Source organism: Hypomesus nipponensis, chromosome 10, assembly GCF_054491055.1.
Source record: "Hypomesus nipponensis isolate SF chromosome 10, ASM5449105v1, whole genome shotgun sequence".
Lineage (NCBI taxonomy): Eukaryota > Metazoa > Chordata > Actinopteri > Osmeriformes > Osmeridae > Hypomesus > Hypomesus nipponensis.
In genome coordinates, this window is record NC_140370.1 from 14715060 (window position 1) to 14737673 (window position 22614).

Sequence of the window (22614 nt, forward strand, 5' to 3'; positions counted from 1 at the left end):
TTTGTTCTGTGTTAAGTCAGTAACTGAAGAGTTGTTTGAGGTTACGAAGGTAAAACAAAAATGGACAATTGGGCAATAGGCTAGTGGGTCCTGAAATGACCCCATTCAGGTTATATCTAGTTTTAGGCCTATATGGCCTATGCTTTAAGCATCAAAAGGTAGGTTGTTCTTGATTCTTCTGTTATGGTGTAAATATATTTTCATGCAAGACCAAGAATGGTCCGTTTGGATTTGACTGTAAGTGTTGTAGTTGGCCAATCTAGACAGTCTGACCTACATATGTCAAACTGAGCCTATAATTAAAGGCTTATTGGGTTTCATCAGTCTCGTCCATTCAGATATTAGCAATAGGCTAGTTGTAAAATGAATACTGGGTACTGTATGATTGGCCATAATTACATGTGCTTTTTGTTCATAAACCACACCATTTTACATTTTTTAAGCCCAACCGCCCTCTTCTCTGAGACACAAAGTGGAGTTAAATTCACCCGGAAAGACCTAGAAAAGATTAAGAAAGTTTGGACCTGGTGGGGTTTGAATCCAACTGAAAAACCTATGGTCTGATAAAACAATTGATCATAGACCTGTTTAGATTTGTTATTTAGGACCTGGTGGGGTTTGAATCCAACTGAAAAACTTTTGGTCTGATAAAACAATTTAGCATAGACCTGTATAGATTAGTTATTTAGCTATTCTAAAAACAATTAGGAAAGTAATCAACATTACACATTTTGACAAACATCAAAACCCTTCATGAAACAGGGAAAGTGCACCGTTGCTGTCTTACCCACAGTCTAATGTAGTGTGATCAGCAAGACAACAACTTGATAACGGTTTGATAAACAGCTCGACCACCAGTTCACCTCTGCCAGCCTCCCCTCTCCCTCCCCCCTCTCCCTCCCCCCTCTCCTTTGGCAGCAAGGTCAGCAGTTGTATTATGACAACAGATACGAGGCGCACACCCTGTCCAGTCGCAGAGAACAACAAGGGGACATTGATTTTCTTGTTATAACATCACTCTGTGTGCTGTGCCCAGTAAATTAATCTCATATGTGCAATAACATGGCCGACACTGATTGCTCACTCCAGTGTTATGGAATGGGGTGTGAATAGCAGCATCAAGAGAGTAGGGTTTATAGATAGATCTACTGTGGTGCGAGGGGGGACATTAATAGACCTCGAGCAAGGCACTGTTTCAAGTGTTATTGAGTTTTGCGCTAAGTGGACCCCGGAGGCAAACGGCACACTCGGACTCGTCATGGATCTTTCTTTAATCTATATAAATTTGTCCATTGCTGTCATATTGTGTGTTGTCTGTGAACACTATTTACACTGTCTGAATATTGTCCGGTTAGTATGTCAATAACCCAGATCCAAATTTCTTTTTTTTTTTTCCAAATTGTTTTTTTTCACATACTTAATACAATCCCTCAGACAATAAATCTGATTGAAACATGGCTTAATACCTTTGGAAATATCTGTGCATCTCCCACGCACTGCGCGACACTTGGATTATTTCATGCTCAGTCTGGTATACCTGCAAACCCCTCAACTGGGCTTAGTCTCAATCATATTTGAAAAAGAAATCCATGCACTGCAGACCATAATGCGCCTTTAATACTTGGCTCGTGGATACAAACAGATAATTTGGCTGTGTACACTGTCACTTGAGTCTTAATATTGGCTTCCCAGTCCGCTCTCTCTGCAGAGAAGAGGAGAGCCAAGACAGCTTGACTATTAGTCCACTGCAGTGGCTCTAATGCAAATCACTTTCTGGAACCAGGTCACATCTAGCCCTAATGATGATACAAATGAGAGCAGTAATATGAAGCTGTCTATGATCAATTACTGCAGCAGTGTTACTGTACTGAAGTCATACAAGGAGTGTGACACAGTTGGATCCAATGCAGCTTGTTGTACAGTAATGATGATCCTGTATAAACTGTGTGTTTTACTAAGGAGACTGCATTTGCTTTGTAGAGTGAGATTTGTTCATGGCTTAGTTAATCCCTTCAGGGACAGGATAAAATAGCCAACAAGATAAGAGCAATTAAAGCAGGATGTTTTCCAATCCTCTATCGTTTTACATCATTAGAAATACGAGGTTGGTCCATTCTTCCCTCCTCCAGAAGAGGCTGTGTAGGCCTTACTCATGGATCACACAGACCCATTACTCTGGGAAGACACAGAGGAAGTGCTCAACATGGTGTCTGCGAAAAACACAAAGGCGAGTTAAGACATGTTTCCCGACAACCAGAGTAATGAAGTCCTTCACTGAATGAGTCGGATTTGCCTCTTATCGAAACTAAAGTAGTAATTACATTAGACTAATATATTTCCCCCCCCCCCCCCCCCATCTTTTGAAATTGATGTCTGCATACTTTGTACATTTTTTGGCAGAGAATATACATGGCCCTATTGACTGTTTTTATTACTCCATTTATTTTTTCTCTCAACAGTCAGTTGCGAGGACTGGATTGTAGAAACTGAATTGTGTATAAACTCTAGGTAAACAGCTAGGTCTGCTCTCCTCTCCCTCCTGTCAAGGTTATTTACTTTTTTCTTATCTTGTCTTTCTCCCCTACCCTCACACAAAACAAGTACTGAAGAAAATATAAGACTTTTGTGCGATTTGTAATTAGGTTCAAGGATGTACATTGGGATGGAATGTTCACAAGCACAACATTTCTAGGACAATATGAAAACATCTGCCAAAGCTGTAGGAAGCAAAAGTTTTCTACTGGATGTCTCTGGCTCCGGCCCTGATGTCCTTCTCTGAAGTTGTACTTTTTGGAAGAATCCTCGCTTCCTTCTTTGATTTTTCTCTTCTACAATTGCTTTACCATGTCACCTTGATCCTCACTTCAGTCTGCCATTTTATATTTCTAGATGTTAAACACCTCCAAGGCACAGTGGTTAAAGTTTGGGATTTATACGGTTTAGTCTTGATTTAAGCATGAGGGTACTGAAGGATTTGCATGATTGCAAATGGATATATGGATAGTTTTCCTATTATGACAGTTCTATCAAGGTGTCCCTTGTTTTGACTACAAAACTGACCTGATAGCTGCACATCACAGGTGAGATCAGAAGCCTAAATGTCATAGCCTTCCACCCTTCAGAAAAATCTATCTTTGACTTTTACACAAACGCAAAAAGAAATAAAAGAGCATACAAAACAAACAACGGAAATAAACAGTTTTATTTCACGTTATCTTTGAGTGTTTTTAACATACTGTTAATGAGAATCAGCAGGTTTCTCTTGGAGATTTTAATCCTCCCAGATACCTTGCATACCAGCTGTTCCAATTGTTTCCAGAGGGCACACCCAATAACAATTAGGAGGAATCAATGTAGTGATAATTAGAGTTGACAGTAAATTATATCTAAAAAACTGTAACAATACCTAAACAAAAGACTTTTTTGTGTAACATTATACAAATTCTTAAGTGTGCTCGTTCCTCCAATCACCACGTTGCCCCTATAAACATTTTATTATAAACTTTCTCTTAAACATAGACTGGAAAAAGTTGTCTTGTTAACATTTTTGATCTAACAACAGAGTCAATGTCTTTTAAGCAGGTGAGTGCTTATATATAGATTTAGTTGTTTCATTGAGAACATGATCTGGGACTCAATTGTGAAGACATAAGTAAAAGTAGTGTTCAAATCAATGAGTATCCATTCTCTTTAAAACAGATCCAGCTTAATGTTTTTACTGTCCACCTCAGGACAATCAAGGGTATCAAGCACATAGTCCTGGTAATCCCCCATCAAACAGGTCATATTACATACATCTGGTCTGGGACTTGGATTCATTTGGATTCAAACTGGACATATATGGAATGGAGAAACAGTAGAAAAATAATAAAACACAGTGGAAAAGAAGGAATATAACAAACAGTTTCAGAAAGGCATTGTATCATAAAAAAAATGAACAAACAAATCTGTAAATATATATATTCTATGACTAATCTTAGGACAGCTCATCTTCCTATTGTGTATACTGTACCTTCTAAGCGTACCACCAAGACGTCATCTTTTTATTTCGTTCAGGAAATTCTTTATCTGGTCCTGTCGTGTGTGTGTGAACATAGATTGCATGGAGGGTTTTTAGTCTGGATGGATACACAGTTAGTGCACCAGCCCTAGGTCAACTTCTTTCCCACACCCCACTGAACATTTAACTATTTCTTTCACAGTTTGTCATTTGTCTATGTATATTAGTGTTGGCTGCTGGATTTCTCCGGAAACCCTCTTCGTTTACAACTGTGCATTTCCTTGACAGGGAACAAACCTGTTTCTGAGAGGAAAACAGGTTTGAAATTAACACTTCAGACATTGTATAGAGAGACTGCTGTGTCATTCATTAAATAAAAAAGCGAAAAAATATATGTGTTTTTTTTGTTTTTGTTTGTTCTTTCTTTAAAAAAGGCTAGTGTTTTTTTTTCCCCCTCCTGTACGAATGAGGTGTGAAGCTAAACCATGAAGACAACATCAGAAAACTAGTTTTGATGAAGTCTCTAGTCATCTCGCGCTTGGAGCTAAAAGGCCTTTTCTAACGTATAACCTCAATGGTGCTTGAATATGTACAGATAAAATAAGCATCAAAACATCACCCGTGGAGAAGAGAGGAAGGGTTCAGTAGTCTCTCTTTGCCTCTTTCCTCCTCCAGTCGTGTCCAGTAACTTTACCAACCCTCTGAGCTACTGAGATAACTGGCCAAAGATCAAAAACTGATACCAGTGCAGATTTATACAAAAAAAAAAAAAAAAAAAAATCAGAGAGAAAAAGGTACACTTTAAGGTCTAGTGGTTATAAATGGCAGAGTGTGAGATTGGTTTGGCAAATTAGCATCGCTTGAGGGACAGTTGGCTTTCCAACAAAAGGATGATGATGATGATGCCGCTGTAGCATAACCATGTGGCGTAACCATGTGGCGTAACCATGCAGAGACGTGTGACTGAGGAGCTGCAGGGGACAGCCGACAGCCGCTTCACACGCACTCCTCAGCAGACATCAGGAGGGGGTTGATGTACTCAAACCCTTCAAATTCCGACTGGTCGATCTTCTTCACCGCATCACTGGTGCGTGGGAACAGAAGAGTAGTAAAAAGAAAAAGAAAACAAGTTTAGGAAGGCTATTTGGGATTTAGTTTATATTTACATTTACATGTAGTCATTTAGCAGACGCTCTTATCCAGAGCGACTTACAGTAAGTACAGGGACATTCCCCCCAGAGGCAAGTAGGGTGAAGTGCCTTGCCCATGGACACAACGTAATTTGTCTCAGCCGTGAATCGAACTGGCGACCTTCAGATTACCAGCCCGATTCCCCACCGCTCAGCCACCTGACTATATTTTTATATCTTATCATAGGAATATGACTCGGTTGTGTCATGAAACACCAGGAAACACTGTAGTATTGAACTTACTCGTCATCAGGTGTAAGCTGTATGGGCTCGTTGGTGAACTGGGCGTCAAAGTTGTCCAATCCAAACTCCCCAGAGATGTTGGGTTTGAACGGAGGAACCACCTGCTTCTGTTCCATCTGAAACAGCCACCAACAACATTCATGTCATCATCATCATCATCATCGACAGAGTCTACTCGACAGAGTCTACTCCTTGAAGGAGTAGACTCCATGTAGTTATATGTCGTTGTTGTACAGAGAGCACAGTAACCACTAAGTATATGTAATAAGGCCTATGACACAAGACGATTTGAACCCGAAATCTCTTGATCTGCCGTCAAGTGCTCTCACCACCTTTTCCATAGGTACATATACATTAAACCCAATAGTTTTAGTAGTGTCAGGAAAGCTACAGCATTAATCTCTTTCTTTCCGCTCCCACGAACAGATGGTGGCAGATGAGCAGTGGTGCCCCCCTGCTGGCAGACAGGGGAGCTGCAGGCCAAGCGGGGCCAGGCCAAGGGAGGCTGGAGGGAAAGCGTAACCTGATCCCTCCAGACAGTGTGACGGCTGAGTCCCAGCAGCCCAGACCAAACAGAGGAAGAGAGGTCACGCTGCTGGCAGCTCCCTGGGCCGGTGGCTTCCCCCTCCAGGCCTGTCTGCCCCTCCTCTTTCTGTCTGCCCCTCCTCTTTCTGTCTGTGCGTCTGTCTGTCTGTCTGTGCGTCTGTCTGTCTGTGCGTCTGTCTGTCTGTCTGTGCGTCTGTCTGTCTGTCTGTCTGTGCGTCTGTCTGTCTGTCTGTGCGTCTGTCTGTCTGTGCGTCTGTCTGTCTGTCTGTGCGTCTGTCTGTCTGTCTGTCTGTGCGTCTGTCTGTCTGTGCGTCTGTCTGTGCGTCTGTCTGTCTGTCTGTCTGTGCGTCTGTCTGTCTGTCTGTCTGTCTGTGCGTCTGTCTGTGCGTCTGTCTGTCTGTCTGTGCGTCTGTCTGTGCGTCTGTGCGTCTGTCTGTGCGTCTGTCTGTCTGTCTGTGCGTCTGTCTGTCTGTCTGTGCGTCTGTCTGTCTGTCTGTGCGTCTGTCTGTGCGTCTGTCTGTGCGTCTGTCTGTCTGTCTGTGCGTCTGTCTGTGCGTCTGTCTGTGCGTCTGTCTGTCTGTCTGTGCGTCTGTCTGTCTGTCTGTGCGTCTGTCTGTCTGTCTGTCTGTGCGTCTGTCTGTCTGTCTGTGCGTCTGTCTGTCTGTGCGTCTGTCTGTCTGTCTGTGCGTCTGTCTGTGCGTCTGTCTGTGCGTCTGTCTGTCTGTCTGTGCGTCTGTCTGTCTGTCTGTCTGTCTGTCTGTGCGTCTGTCTGTCTGTCTGTCTGTCTGTCTGTGCGTCTGTCTGTCTGTCTGTCTGTGCGTCTGTCTGTCTGTCTGTCTGTGCGTCTGTCTGTCTGTCTGTCTGTGCGTCTGTCTGTCTGTGCGTCTGTCTGTCTGTCTGTGCGTCTGTCTGTCTGTCTGTGCGTCTGTCTGTCTGTCTGTGCGTCTGTCTGTCTGTCTGTGCGTCTGTCTGTCTGTCTGTGCGTCTGTCTGTCTGTCTGTGCGTCTGTCTGTCTGTCTGTGCGTCTGTCTGTCTGTCTGTGCGTCTGTCTGTCTGTCTGTGCGTCTGTCTGTCTGTGCGTCTGTCTGTCTGTGCGTCTGTCTGTCTGTCTGTGCGTCTGTCTGTCTGTCTGTGCGTCTGTCTGTCTGTGCGTCTGTCTGTCTGTCTGTGCGTCTGTCTGTCTGTCTGTCTGTGCGTCTGTCTGTCTGTCTGTGCGTCTGTCTGTCTGTCTGTGCGTCTGTCTGTCTGTCTGTGCGTCTGTCTGTCTGTCTGTGCGTCTGTCTGTCTGTGCGTCTGTCTGTCTGTGCGTCTGTCTGTCTGTGCGTCTGTCTGTCTGTCTGTGCGTCTGTCTGTCTGTGCGTCTGTCTGTCTGTGCGTCTGTCTGTCTGTGCGTCTGTCTGTCTGTGCGTCTGTCTGTCTGTGCGTCTGTCTGTCTGTGCGTCTGTCTGTCTGTGCGTCTGTCTGTCTGTGCGTCTGTCTGTCTGTGCGTCTGTCTGTCTGTGCGTCTGTCTGTCTGTGCGTCTGTCTGTCTGTGCGTCTGTCTCTCCATCTGCCTGTATTTCCACCTGTCACATTTTTCTGTCCCTCTGTCTGTCCACGTCTACCCATCTGTGGTGACTAAATGCCTGCATCTCTCAGTGCCTGTCTCAGTCTGCCCTTAAACTTGTCAGTCAGTCAGTCCATCTGCCTGAGGAGAGTTGGGTGGGAGGAGGGAAGCAGATTGAGTGACCTATGCACTTACAATTGACCTACATTATGTCTGCATTCTCAGTCTATTCATCCCCCTCCGCTGTAGCAGCAGGCTGGTAGAGGTGTAACCTTCTCCACTAGCACAACTCACCGTCTCAACGGCATGAAAATGACTGCAATCTCCATTTGGTTTGGAGCTACAACTGGTCCGGATTCAAGACACAAGCAGCACACAGACAGACAGACAGAGCGAGAGAGGGAAGGAGAGAGCGCTAAGGGGCGGTTGTGACTTACAAGATCCCAGTCAACATTGCGGAAGAACGGATGGCCCATGATGTCAGCAAAGCCTGTCTGTGGATGGCAGCCCAGACGTTCCTTGGGCTCCTGGGGGAGGAGGTGACAGACGAGAGGAAGGGAGAGGAAGAGGACGTGGGGGTTCATTATGTGGCGGTGGACAGGCTCGTGTGGGAGATGACAGCGTTAGGACTGATCTGGAGCGGTCTGATCGCTCGTTACCTTGTTTAAGAAGCCCTTGAGGACGCTGGCGGCTTTGACTGACAGCGACCGGGGAATTCGGATCTGTTTTTCCAATATTACTGCAGAGGGGAGACACCGGGTCATGAGGGTGACATACGGCGTGTGTGTGTGTAGAGTGGATTGAGGATGGGGTAATGTGTACCTTGGAAGAGGTAGTCTTCAGTGTTCTGGTCAGGGTTGTCGGAGCTCCCGACGATGTCGAAGGGCGAGCGGCCCGCCATCATCTCAAACATGAGCACCCCCAGGGCCCACCAGTCCACGCTGAAGCCTGGGACACACAGCCTCGTTATACTCGTGGAAAACACAACGGCCGCAACCTGATTTCATCGCAAAAATCACAACATGTCCATTCGTCATTCAAATGTAGGCATGACTGTTTTGTTTTTTTTGCTCTCATACCATAGTCCTCTCCTCTGAGGATTTCAGGTGCGATGTAATTGGGGGTTCCACAGAAAGTGCTGGTTGTGTCTCCTGGTCTCAAACCCTCCTGTAGTGAACATACAGATTATTAAGAACACGCCCCCCTCAGGACAGAGTGAACACACACGCCTCAAAGCAAAAAGAAGGTAGCTACAAATAAATAACTTCAGTGTTACCATTTGACAAGTTTATCACACACAATCACACACACACACACACACACCTTGCACATGCCGTAGTCTGTGAGTTTGATGTGTCCCTCAGACTCCAGCAGCACGTTGTCTAGTTTCAGATCTCGGTAGATGATGCCTCGCTCGTGGAGGTAGTTCAAGGCCAGGCTGATTTCTGCCGAGTAGAACCTGAGAAGGGGACAGCTGCAGCTCAACACAGACAAAACAAGCGCCCCTAATATAAAACAGCTGTCGGTGGGACCTTTCTTACCTGGCATGTTCCTCCGGAAGCTTCCGTTGTCTCTGCATATGGAACATCAGGTCTCCACCGTTGACGTATTCAATAACAAAGAATAGCCTGCGTAATAGCGAGGGGAAAAAAAATGGTTATAATGAAAAGCATACATTTTGATTTTCCACTGTATTTGCCTGCGTCGTAAATAGGAAGTAAAGTTGAGCACTGACGTGCCCTGAGGTCAACGGTCAGGGCTCACCTGCTCTCAGTCTGGAAGCAGGAATGGAGCCCCACCAGGAAGGGGTGATTGGAGGCCTGCTCAAACACATGCTTTTCTGTCTGGACCCAGTCTATGTCCTACAACACAACACGGACAAGACTGAGGCACTGCTTTGGACAGGAGATCATCAATCATCCAAACGTGACAGAACAGCGCAGGGAAGTGGCGTATCTGAAACACGCTGACGCTCTGTGAGACAGCTGAGGAAACGACACCGCTATTGTCTGTAATATGTGATGCTGTCACCGAGTACAAATGCGGAATTTATCAAAAACTGTTTGTGTGGGGCGGGAGAGAGAACATGTTTGCTGGAGTAAGGAGAGGGGCCAGGTAACTGGGAGGGGGGGGCAGATGATAAATCTGGAGGTGAAATCTGCTCACGTCGACACAGCACATAAGGCCGGAGAGTGAGAAGTATTGATTAGGTAGTGGTTTGTCGATTTGTCAATCACGCCAAGTGCAGCTAATCAGCGCTAACTACTCCTGTCGCCATGGACGGTGTCGTTTGGTGTGTCCGAGGTGTCATCAGTCCTTTCACGTGTGTTTCCCCTGTCAGGGCAGAGTGGAGCCACAGTCTGCTAAAATCAACTAACGTTTTGACAGACCCTTCGTTTCTCATCTTATCTGCTGTGTCTGACATCTTACCTGGGCATAGCTCAATAGTCGAGCATTTGAATTCAGATCAAAAGACTTTAGGTTCAAATCCCCCCCTGTACATTTTTTAAAAGTTTCATTTTTACGACTGCTAAATAAAATTAAATACTATAATATATATTTAATGCTGTCAGTTTAACGCGTTATTAACGGCGTTAACGCAAACCCAAATTAACGGCGTACATTTTTTTATTGTACGATTAACGCTCTTTTTGGCCTCGCAAACTTTGTAGTTTTTTTCAAATGCTGTTGCAACAACTACCGACTGTAGAAAAACTAAAACACCACACCGGATCTAGCTAGACCGGAAACAAAACAACAGGCACGTCACACACACTTGTTTGGCTTGCGAGCCGGCTAAAGAGTAGTAGCAGAACCCGTTTACGGATATTAGACATTCTCTGGTAGTAGGCTAACGTTACGTTTTGAGTGGATGGCGAGCGCGAGACGCAGAAATGGATGCCAATTCTGAATGGAAAGTTTACTTTTAAAAGTTGCCAAATGGTTCCATAGACCAAAGTGATCTGTGTGTTTTGTCGTTGTAAACTGAGCTATCATCGCAGCACGTCTAGTCTGAAATACCACTTGATGGCCAAGCACACAGCTGATGCAAATTCTCCGCCCCCTCGTCCACCTTTCCATGTTGATAAGAGCATTAAAATTTGGAAAAAAGAAAAGAATGGGACAAAAATAAATCAAGGGACATTTAGAATAGACAAAAATGTGCGATTAATTGTGATTAATCGCGAGTTAACTATGACATTAATGCGATTAAGCGTGATTAAATATTTTAATTGTTTGACAGCACTAATATATATATTTTTTTTCTTCTTCTTCTTGCGGTCCAAGAAGCAGCTTGTGTGAATGTTTTGGGGCTAGGGTGTGAGGGCGCCCCCTCCAGCAAGCCGCGCTGGCGGGCCTGGGCTCACCTCGTCGTCGTTCACCAGTTCCTTCTTCACCACCTTCATGGCGTAGATGCGCTCCGTCTTCTTCAGTCTCACCAGCAGCACCTTGGCGTAGCTGCCTCGGCCAATCACGCGCAGCAGGTCGAAGTCCACCAGCCCCAGGCTGGAGGCCGACTTCCCCGTGTCTCTGCTGCTCCTTGCCTGGATGGGGGAGGGAGAGGGGGGGGGGGGGGGAGGGTAGACACAAACACACAGACTTATCTAGCCATCTTTCTTGTCATCCTCCCCGCCGCTACGATCCACGAGGCCCGCTCCATCACCATGACGATCTGTCTCTCTATCTGGACGGCCTCGCTCCGTCTCTATCTGAGGGGCCTCTCATTCAGCCACTATCTCCGGGTTCCATCTTGTTCATCTGTGAGTGTGTGTGGGTCTGTGTGCATGTCTGTGAGTGTGTGTATGTGTGAGTGTGTGTGTGTGCCATGTGCTGCCAACACTGCTCTGTGTCTGCTGCCGGCTGTTAATCAGAGCCCTGTTCTGAGAGGCCCTGATAAAAGGCTGCTTTATAAGCTCCACTATAGGAAATCCATACTGACCACCGCAAGGGTGTCCTGTCGCAGACGTGCACGCAGGGTCATAATACTGTCAATCTTACCTAAACACACACACACACACACAAATACAATAAACCGACTGGGAGTAATTTGTCCTAGCTGACGCCACTCACCTCTTTCTCCTCTCCATCGTAGGTCAGGCTCTCTCTGGAGTCTCTCTTCTGAGGGCCTGAGGGGAGGGGGAGAGACACCAGAGTGAGGGGGAGAGAGAGAGACACCACAGGGAGGGGGAGAGAGAGAGACACCACAGTGAGGGGGAGAGAGAGAGACACCACAGTGAGGGGGGGGGAGAGAGAGACACCACAGTGAGGGGGGGAGAGAGACACCACAGTGAGGGGGAGAGAGAGACACCACAGTGAGGGGGAGAGAGAGACACCACAGTGAGGGAGAGAGAGAGACACCACAGTGAGGGGGAGAGAGAGAGACACCACAGTGAGGGGGAGAGAGAGACACCACAGTGAGGGGGAGAGAGACACCACAGTGAGGGGGAGAGAGAGACACCACAGTGAGGGGGAGAGAGACACCACAGTGAAGGGGGGAGAGAGACACCACAGTGAGGGGGAGAGAGAGAGACACCACAGTGAGGGGGGAGAGAGACACCACAGTGAGGGGGAGAGAGAGACACCACAGTGAGGGGGAGAGAGAGAGACACCACAGTGAGGGGGGAGAGAGACACCAGAGTGAGGGGGGGAGAGAGACACCACAGTGAGGGGGAGAGAGAGACACCACAGTGAGGGGGAGAGAGAGACACCACAGTGAGGGGGAGAGAGAGACACCACAGTGAGGGGGAGAGAGACACCACAGTGAGGGGGAGAGAGAGACACCACAGTGAGGGGGAGAGAGACACCAGAGTGAGGGGGAGAGAGACACCACAGTGAGGGGGAGAGAGAGACACCACAGTGAGGGGGAGAGAGAGACACCACAGTGAGGGGGAGAGAGACACCACAGTGAGGGGGAGAGAGACACCACAGTGAGGGGGAGAGAGACACCACAGTGAGGGGGAGAGAGAGAGAGACACCACAGTGAGGGGGAGAGAGAGAGACACCACAGTGAGGGGGAGAGAGAGACACCACAGTGAGGGGGAGAGAGAGACCACAGTGAGGGGGAGAGAGAGAGAGACCACAGTGAGGGGGGAGAGAGACACCACAGTGAGGGGGAGAGAGAGAGAGACACCACAGTGAGGGGGAGAGAGACACCACAGTGAGGGGGGGAGAGAGAGAGACACCACAGTGAGGGGGAGAGAGAGAGAGACACCACAGTGAGGGGGAGAGAGAGACACCACAGTGAGGGGGGAGAGAGAGAGACACCACAGTGAGGGGGAGAGAGAGAGAGACACCACAGTGAGGGGGGAGAGAGACACCACAGTGAGGGGGAGAGAGAGAGACACCACAGTGAGGGGGAGAGAGAGAGACACCACAGTGAGGGGGAGAGAGAGAGACACCACAGTGAGGGGGAGAGAGAGAGACACCACAGTGAGGGGGGAGAGAGACACCACAGTGAGGGGGAGAGAGAGACACCACAGTGAAGGGGGGAGAGAGAGACACCACAGTGAGGGGGAGAGAGAGAGACACCACAGTGAGGGGGGAGAGAGACACCAGAGTGAGGGGGAGAGAGAGACACCACAGTGAGGGGGAGAGAGAGACACCACAGTGAGGGGGAGAGAGAGAGACACCACAGTGAGGGGGAGAGAGAGACACCACAGTGAGGGGGAGAGAGACACCACAGTGAGGGGGAGAGAGAGACACCACAGTGAGGGGGGAGAGAGACACCACAGTGAGGGGGAGAGAGAGACACCACAGTGAGGGGGAGAGAGACACCACAGTGAGGGGGAGAGAGAGACACCACAGTGAGGGGGGGAGAGAGACACCACAGTGAGGGGGGAGAGAGACACCACAGTGAGGGGGAGAGAGACACCACAGTGAGGGGGGGAGAGAGACACCACAGTGAGGGCGGGAGAGAGAGACTAAATTATTAAAAGACAGCAGTCACATTCAAATCAATTCCGTCTCATTAATGATCAATTCAGTCCGTCTCATTAATGATCTGCTGCGGCTGGGTTGCTTACAGATGTCTAAGATGTGTGTGTTTATGTGAGTGTAAGAGAGAGAGAGAGAGAGAGAGAGAGAGAGAGAGAGAGAGAGAGAGAGAGAGAGAGAGAGAGAACGAGAGAGAGAGAGAGAACGAGAGAGAGAGAGAGAACGAGAGAGAACGAGAGAGAACGAGAGAGAACGAGAGAGAGAGAGAGAGAGAGAGAGAGAGAGAGTGTGTTACCTGGCTGCTCAGGGTGTTCTACAGATGGCTGGCCAGGACCTGGTCCTATGTATGGCTCCTAAAACCACACAGAAAGACCACACGTCAATACAAATCTGGTTGACAAAACAGCTTCATGTAAAAACAGACTTTCTAATCCTTCACCAGGACTGTGTATACACCACAGCAAATCTCAACAAACTAAGCTATAGAGCACAGTAAAGAGGAAACACTGGCTTGAGCTGGCTCCATTCATCTCACCGGTCGGCCACATTCCACTGTCACCAGCTTGTGACACTTCTTGTGGACCAGCAGTTTGCAGTTGATGCATTTGTAACCTTGGCGACCGAGACCCCAGATACGGTCTGTGCAGATGGCGCAGTGAGCCCGCTACGAGGACGACAGCAGGAGAGAGAGACAGAGGGAGGAGAGGAACGCATCATCCACACGCACTGGGGATTATTTACCCCTGTAGTCAGATCCACCGTCGTGTACATGAACCATCGATGTTACTCATGTCATCTACGGTTTGTCCCGCTTGTTTGAAGGGATCATGGGTGTAAATAAACGCAGCGTCACCGTGAGGAGGTGGACACTCACCCTGTTGAAGCGCTTGGCCTGGAAGGCGTGGCCGCTGGCGTAGTAAAGCTTCCTCCACCGCCTCGCCCCACGCCGGTATATAGACTCTGGAGGGGAACACAGGTGGTCAGGTGTGTGTGTGTGTCTACACCAGATACAGGTGGTCAGGTGTGTGTGTGTGTGTCTACACCAGATACAGGTGGTCAGGTGTGTGTGTGTGTGTCTACACCAGATACAGGTGGTCAGGTGTGTGTGTGTGTGTCTACACCAGATACAGGTGGTCAGGTGTGTGTGTGTGTTGCTACACCAGATACAGGTGGTCAGGTGTGTGTGTGTGTCTACACCAGATACAGGTGGTCAGGTGTGTGTTGCTACACCAGATACAGGTGGTCAGGTGTGTGTGTGTGTGTCTACACCAGATACAGGTGGTCAGGTGTGTGTTGCTACACCAGATACAGGTGGTCAGGTGTGTGTGTGTGTGTCTACACCAGATACAGGTGGTCAGGTGTGTGTGTGTGTTTACACCAGATACAGGTGGTCAGGTGTGTGTGTGTGTTGCTACACCAGATACAGGTGGTCAGGTGTGTGTGTGTGTCTACACCAGATACAGGTGGTCAGGTGTGTGTGTGTGTTGCTACACCAGATACAGGTGGTCAGGTGTGTGTGTGTGTGTGTGTGTGGCTACACCAGCAGCCCACAGTGCTGGCCATCAGCTAAACGTATCCAGTTTCCGGAGGACTGTAAAAGATGGGTGGACTAGAGGGCAGGTAGAGAGGTAACTTACTGTCTTCTCCTGGACAGGGCATGCCTGCCTTCTCTGGTACACAGGGAAAAACTGCAGGCGGAAGGAGGGAACACATGAACAACGAGCTGTTAGCTTCACAACTACACCTCGTGCCTTCTAATGCTAAAAACCTCTTGTTAATTTCCTTCATGTTCAATGTATGTATAATGTATTCCTGCTATAACAGTGAACACGTGCTCACAGATAAACATCAAGATGGGAGCATGAATGTGGTGACATGGGGTGTGTGTGTGTGTGTGTCTTAGAGGTGTGTGTGTGTGTGTGTCTCAGAGGTGAGGGGTGAAGGGATGCTCTCCCTTTCACAAAGCAGACTTTAACACCCCCCCCGCCCTTCCGCTGTCATACCCACGGTGCTCTTGACCTCTCACCTCTCCCATCATTCCCCAGTTTGATTAAACTAAACACAATTCCAGGCCGTCTTCCTCCTCTCTCCTGCTCTCTGGGTTAACCCACAAAACCACGTCCCTGTCAATCACACAGTTAATATCTCCCCCGCTCCCCAGTCCTGGCCCTGCCCTGCCCTGACCGTTCACGGGAATAAGACCTTGGTCTTTGCCTCAGCCCTGACTGTCTTTCACCTGCGGGGTTTGTCTGCCGATCTGTGGGGTGGAGTGCCATGTTTGTGTACATTGTGATGAGCTGGACTAGTGCTTGGGTCGTTTCTATGAGTCTGGACTCAAGCTTACCGTGGATGATGAGTTCAGAGTCTTTGTTGAGCTCGTACAGACGTAAGGCTTCCTCCAACTCCAGCTGAGAGGACACTGTGCAAGGGTCGCCTGGGGGGCAGAGGTCGCAAGTCAACACAGCACACGACAGGCAACCTTCAGCAACGTCTGAAGTACCCTCGTATCCAGTATTGTCGATGCCTCGGAACCTTCTATGTTGCTCAAGGATCTTGTGTTCCAGCTCCAGCCCTCGGTTGACTGTTCCGAGTGCAGACAACACGTGAGGGCTGTGCGTGGGAGAGCGTGGGAGGTGGTGCTGGTTGGAACTGGAGGAGTTCATGGTGATTAACCCTGCGGTTCTCTTCGTGTGCTGCACAAGCCTCTGATGCTAATTAGTTTGGGCAGTGTGACCTTTTCCCTAAGTCAAACAACTTGACGTCACCGTCGTCGCGGTGACAGCTTCGGTGTGCCGTGACTGACTACACATGGACTAAGAGACTAGTCTCGCTCGACTAGAACAAACACCAGATTGCGTGGGCAATATTTAATCGGAAAAGAACATACTTGGTACATACCGCAGGACAGAAATAGTCCTCCTTTTATGACCTGTCCCTGGATACAGGTGAAGGAATCTGTATATATCTCATCTACATAGTAATAATGAAGTCATTTGGATCTCAATACAAAAGTCATTTGTGTTTAACTTTCTGCATGATGCTGACCGCGGATAGTGTGAATGCAAATTCAGAGAAATTCCTTTGCATATATGTTAGGTAGAGCACATGTGTTATTTTTATGGCCTACCTTCTTCGTCGATCCACTTCATGGTGAAGAGCTGGTCGTTGTCCATGGAGCACATATCCTTCACCTCCAGATACAGCCCCTCGTAGGAGATGGAGGGCTCAAAGTGGGTGATCATGATGTCCCTGGAGAGAGGCGGGGCGGACAGTTAGGGACACACTGTTTCAGTCACAGACAACTTCTGCCATCATGGCCACAACACAGCAGCTGGACAGTCAATAGATACTTCACTATCTTTCACAGCTGATATAGACTGAAACATCTCCCAGCACCAGCCTCATCCAAGCTACCCAATTATCCTGGCATCATCAATCATTACAACCAGCTGCCCAGTGTGTGTGTGTGTGTGTGTGTGTGTGTGTGTGTATGTGTGTGTGTAACAGTTCAGGAGCCTGCAGGTGTGTTGCTGAGTCTATCACTGTCCTCTGTAAACTACCATTCCCCCTGGTGGATCACCTGTCCAGCAGAGGCCCCCCCCCCCCCCTACACCGTCCCCCCCCCTGGCCGCCCCCTACCCCCCCCCCTGGCCGCCCCCTACCCCCAGCTGTGGGTTTGATGACCCAGGTTGCTCGGCGCCCTCTGCCCAATGACGGCGTGTTTACGAGGCTGACGCCGTGCTTTACAGCTGCACAGGCGACAGGCGGCGAGGCCTCTCCTCGCCGACTGGCTGCTCCTGGCCCTCCCCAGGGACACGGGCGGGAACCGAGGAGGACTGAGGGGAAGAGGAGGGAGGGAACCGCTGGATGGAAGAGGCAGCGAGAGAGGAGGGGGGGGTGGAAGGGAGGGAACCGCTGGATGGAAGAGGCAGCGAGAGAGGAGGGGGGGGTGGAAGGGAGGGAACTGCTGGATGGAAGAGGCAGCGAGAGAGGAGGGGGGGGTGGAAGGGAGGGAACTGCTGGATGGAAGAGGCAGCGAGAGAGGAGGGGGGGGTGGAAGGGAGGGAACCGCTGGATGGAAGAGGCAGCGAGAGAGGAGGAGGGGGGGGTGGAAGGAGAGAGACCAGCGCAGCCGTTGACCCCTGAGGGCAGTCCTCTCACTCGCTTTACAACATCATCAAAGAGAAGCCCCGATCCCATCCACGGGAAATCTTTACGGCGCGCCGATAAACCGAACCACCAAAAGTGACCCGCACGCAGACGAGCATATGTTCAAGGACACAGGCAGCTCTGTGAGCAGAGCAAGAGCTCCCCTCCTCCCAACCAGCCCAGCCAAACAAGACCAAGCACTGACCGCACAGACTGCACGCACTGTTCACAAGGCCCTGGTATCTCGGAATCTTGCATTAACTCACAACAATCCCACACGTAGGTTAGCTGTATCAAAGCCCGAGCCTGTGGTTGATGTTCAAGAACTCGTCGTGTTTGTGTTTGAAGAGCTCTGAGCAGGCAGAAATCTGGCTGACAAAGCTCATACTATTCCCACACCTCTCCCTCTCCTTCACTCCCCTCTCCTCCCCTTCCCCTCCTTCTCCTCCACTCCCCTCCTTCACTTCACTCCGCTCTCCTCGACTCCCCTCCACTGCCCTTCCCTCTCCTCCACTCCCCTCCCCTCTCCTCTCCTCTCCTTCACTCCCCTCCCCTCCCCTCCCCTCCCCTCCCCTCCCCTCCCCTCCCCTCCCCTCCCCTCCCCTCCCCTCCCCTCCCCTCCCCTCCCCTCCCCTCCCCTCCCCTCCCCTCCCCTCCCCTACTTCTCCTCCACTCCCCTCTCCTCCACTCCCCTCCACTCCCCTCTCCTTCACTCCCCTTTCCTCTCCTCTCTTCTCCTTCACTCCCCTCTCCTCCCCTCCCCTCCCCTCTCCTCCACTCCCCTCCCCTTCACTCCCCTTTCCTCTCCTCTCTTCTCCTTCACTCCCCTCCCCTCCCCTCCACTCCCCTACTTCTCCTCCACTCCCCTACTTCTCCTCCACTCCCCTCCCCTCCCCTCCACTCCCCTACTTCTCCTCCACTCCCCTACTTCTCCTCCACTCCCCTCCCCTCTCCTCCTTCTCCTCCACTCCCCTCCCCTCCCCTCTCCTCCACTCCCCTCTCCTCCACTCCCCTCCCCTCTCCTCCTTCTCCTCCACTCCCCTCTCCTCTCCTCTCCTCCACTCCCCTCCCCTCTCCACCTTCTCCTCCACTCCCCTCCCCTCTCCTCCACTCTCCACCTTCTCCTCCACTCCCCTCCCCTCTCCACCTTCTCCTCCACTCCCCTCCCCTCTCCTCCACTCCCCTCCCCTCTCCACCTTCTCCTCCACTCCCCTCCCCTCTCCTCCTTCTCCTCCACTCCCCTCCCCTCTCCTCCTTCTCCTCCACTCCCCTCCCCTCTCCTCCTTCTCCTCCACTCCCCTCTCCTCTCCTCCACTCCCCTCCCCTCCAGCCCTAGAGTTGTTAATCATTGACAGGGAGGAGTGTTAGCCATCAGTCTGGGAACTCCACACTCCCACAGAGCAGCTTTGTTGCTAGGCCTCTCGCTGCTTCCTTTCCTCATACACTGTGGAGGCTGGAACACACGTACACACAGGCAACACATGAGAATTAGCGACGGCACGCACCAAGCTTCTCAAGGTAGTGAGCAACATGCAAATATGAACGTATACTTAATTATGTGAGTAATACAGCTGGATTGTGCCGAAACCCATTACATGTGAGTAACAGGAAAGGCATAACATTCCATTCAATCTACTCTACTGTCCGAGAAAGAGAGATAAAGACACAGAGAGAGAGAGAAAGGGAGAGAGGGACAGAGAGAGAGAGAGAGAGAGAGAGAGAGAGAGAGAGAGAGAGAGAGAGAGAGAGAGAGAGAGAGAGAGAGAGAGAGAGACACACAGAGAGAGAGAGACACAGAGAGAGAGAGAAAGACACAGAGATGGAGAGAGGAGAGAGAGACAGAGAGAAAGAGCAAGAGAGGGAGCGAGAATGAGTCAGATCAGGCGCAGCAGAACTGCTCTGTCCCTGCAACAGCCCCCTCTGCTGGCCAGAGGGCTTGTTAGTGTGTTACTGGTGATCACTCAGGCAAGGAGGGAGGGGGAGCAGGGTGCCTCTGCACGCAACACGCACACACAGTTATGCACACACACACACACACACATTCACACACGTGACTCTGTTGTAGCGGTCTTGCATGGATGACCCCCCTCATCTCCATAACAACACACCCTACACATTCCTGTGTGTGCCTGGATGCATGTGGCAGAGAGGGATGCTGCCGTCTCCAAGCAACACGGCTAACCCGCCTGTCCTCCACTTGTCGTCATGGGTAGTTGCAGTCACTGACAGAGTTGTTCTTGTAAAAGACTTCTGTCTACAGTCTCTCTTAAATAAAGGGAGCAGCTGACGTAGACATAAGCAGCGAGAACACTGGATGTCATTGGTTATGACTTTTACAATGATGCAAGTGGACGATGGGGGTGGAGTTTTCACGGTTTCGTGAGTGATTAGCTTGGGGGGTCTTTTACCGAGAAACCATGATGGCAGGTCAGAAATGCTTCCCTTCCTTCTAACAAAACAAGGCCTTGGAGCACTGAAGCAGATACTGGCCTATTGAAAAGTCATGCAGCGCTCGCAGGTCGAATGGGATAAAGACAAACGGTTCAGTCAGACCAATGTAATCCCAGCTTCCTGCAAAAACAACAGGCCCAGCATGGAGACTCTTAATAACGATGATTAGAAACGAAGGCATGCTTATCGCCGTCCAGATAATAGCCATTCTTAATGTACTGACGTTGGGAGTCTTTCACAAGTAAACCTGTTGTTCTGTGACGCTGCAAGCGACTGGCTCTTTATCAGTGCAATCTGTCAACGGACCAAATGATAGTGACAGGCTGAGACTGCCACCGACAGACACCCAACAATGTGCATCTGACCCTGATTGGCTGACTATGTAAGCGAAAATAGGAATGAATGGACTAGGGATACAGTAGAACTGTCTGTCTTATGTACAATACTGAGTATGGCTCTGGTGGTAGCTAATTAAACCAATGTATATCCACTGCAACACATTTCTGACAAATTTATTTCTATCGTCTGAAGACAATGTTTGGGTTTAGACTTGAATAGCCATGTATTGTGGTATCTCATTTTAGCACGGAGATGGGATTCCTCTACACTACAGAAATCTAGGAAATATTTATCATTTTTTATGCAGCAGTCATGGACAATACTAAATAGCTTACGGGGTGTGTCACATGACGGAATGGGAACTACAACAGGTCTGGCAGAAGTGACTTGTAGTACACGTTTTTCCAGTCTTGAATGGACTTAAGTCTTTGGTTTAATCATAGATGGGGTACTATGGCAACATATTGGATACACTAGCTCTAATCTTAAAGGGTCACACTTTTAATAGATCAATAAATGCAAACAGAGAAATGTGTCAGTCTTGAAAGAAGGGTGTAAATATAATAGCATATCATATCTTTAACCTATATAAAAAATCTGAGAAGCGACATGTTAAAGAAGATAGTGCTAGTGATCAGTAAACGAACTAGCCAGAATAAAATTATTGATGCAATTACAGTAAGTCCCCATGTAGCTTCTATCAATCCATCATCAAACATGGATAAGGCTGAGCTGGGACAGTTACTGTATAGCTAACTTGTTAGTTGTTTAGCTAATGTTAGCAAGTACCTGCTCGCTACAGTAGTTGATTCATTGCCTTTTTTGAAACCTGTAACTATCTAACTGGTTAGCGTTAGCTAGCAAGAAAAATCCTTCGGCCTCCAAGGAGTTTCTAGCTACACAGTAGAACAGCAACTGAACTAGTCTAGTTAACAGTTGCTAGCTAACTAGCTTGGTCAGAGGCTACCTAGCTAGCCTAAATATTCGCTACTTTACAGACATTTATAGCTAGTATATAGCCAACCATGACAAAGGCATGGTTATATTACGAGATTGAACTACTAGCTAACGATTTATAGCAGCTGGTTAACAAGTTAACACATACTCCAGATAATTGTCTGGATAGTTTCAATGTTTGACTACGCTGACAAGTTTACCAAAAGAGCTAGCTAGCAAATTAGCATTAAGATTACAATAACGATAGCTAATGGAACAAGCTAACCGGTAATCTATACATTCAAGCCAGCAACAAAATAACGCTACAAATAAACTTTTTACAACGAAATAACAGTAGCTGATGTACTAACCCTTTGTAGTAAGCTTTAACCCGGACTTGATGAGGATTTTCGCCGGGATGGGACATGGTGCTGTCCCGCAACGTCGGCATCATAGGCTCTGCCGAGATCGGAACCCCAGTCACCGAGGATCCCTTCCTTCTCACTCAACTTCGAAGTGTACCACACTCAGAATTGTTTCTTGCGTCGGTGAATAAAACAAATATCTAACTTATTATCTATGCTCACGGACTCAATATGACTTTATATATAGACAAAATCCACAAGTAAAGTTGATCAAACTTGAAGGTATCCGCTAAACAACTCCCTACTGCAGAGGCCTAACGATGGACTAATCCATCAACGGAATGTTAGGGGTGGACAGATAACTTGAAAACACTAATGCTAACAAAACAAATAATTAATGGAGATCACTATGGAAATATGAAAGCTGTAATGGTACATTATTAGGAATACGCTCATTTAATGTCGTGTAAATAGTTATGAGCGAAATACTATAAGTCGTGTTATCCATAACAGGTATGCTTGTCAACATTCCGATTATACCAAGTTAAACCCGAGAAGGGGGGGGGGGGGTACATTCTATGGTTTTAGGCTTTAGCATCAAACACTTCTGAAGGTAGGCTACTACTTGCAGAGCAACATCAGTTCAGTTCAGAGTTTTTGAAAACCTTAAAAAAATAATAACCTTTAGAAACTATTTTTTCAAAGCATTTTTAAAACCATGAGAATTTTTTTTTCTTCTAAGAAATTAAATCCAAATTTTGAAAGTGTTTTTGTAAAGCAGAGTATAGCAGAGCAGAGTACAGTAGAGGCCTCATCAAGTACTCATCAATGATGCAAACCTATTTTTGTGAGACAATATTTGTTCAACCTTTCGAAGCTTTTTGTAGAAAACCTTTAGAAGCTTGTAAAAAAAAG

General features: G+C 48.4%; 1 protein-coding gene across 1 annotated transcript; it reads right to left on the reverse strand.

Annotated features, from left to right (window-relative positions):
* Positions 1-3183: 3183 nt before the first annotated feature.
* prkci (protein kinase C, iota) lies at positions 3184-22033 on the reverse strand. The gene is made up of 18 exons (XM_084708067.1): positions 21706-22033; positions 16587-16708; positions 15804-15893; positions 15097-15147; positions 14334-14419; positions 13995-14123; positions 13755-13812; positions 11597-11652; positions 10894-11070; positions 9290-9387; positions 9067-9153; positions 8849-8984; positions 8605-8692; positions 8348-8473; positions 8185-8264; positions 7963-8052; positions 5434-5549; positions 3184-5084 (listed from the first exon to the last, which is right to left on the reverse strand). The coding sequence occupies exons 1-18, from the start codon at positions 21786-21788 to the stop codon at positions 4997-4999; spliced, it is 1761 nt and encodes a 586-aa protein (XP_084564193.1). The 5' UTR covers positions 21789-22033; the 3' UTR covers positions 3184-4996.
* Between the last annotated feature and the right edge of the window lie 581 nt (positions 22034-22614).

Bases quoted from the DNA above. Each gene is read 5' to 3' on its own strand.
- prkci (XM_084708067.1), bottom strand. From the start codon at position 21,788: ATGATGCCGACGTTGCGGGACAGCACCATGTCCCATCCCGGCGAAAAT. The intron at 13,813-13,994 runs GTGAGATGAATG...GTGTGGTTTTAG, and splicing joins CAGTGGAATGTGGCCGACCG to GAGCCATACATAGGACCAGG. The intron at 9,388-10,893 runs GTGAGCCCAGGC...GTTGTGTTGTAG, and splicing joins AACTGGTGAACGACGACGAG to GACATAGACTGGGTCCAGAC.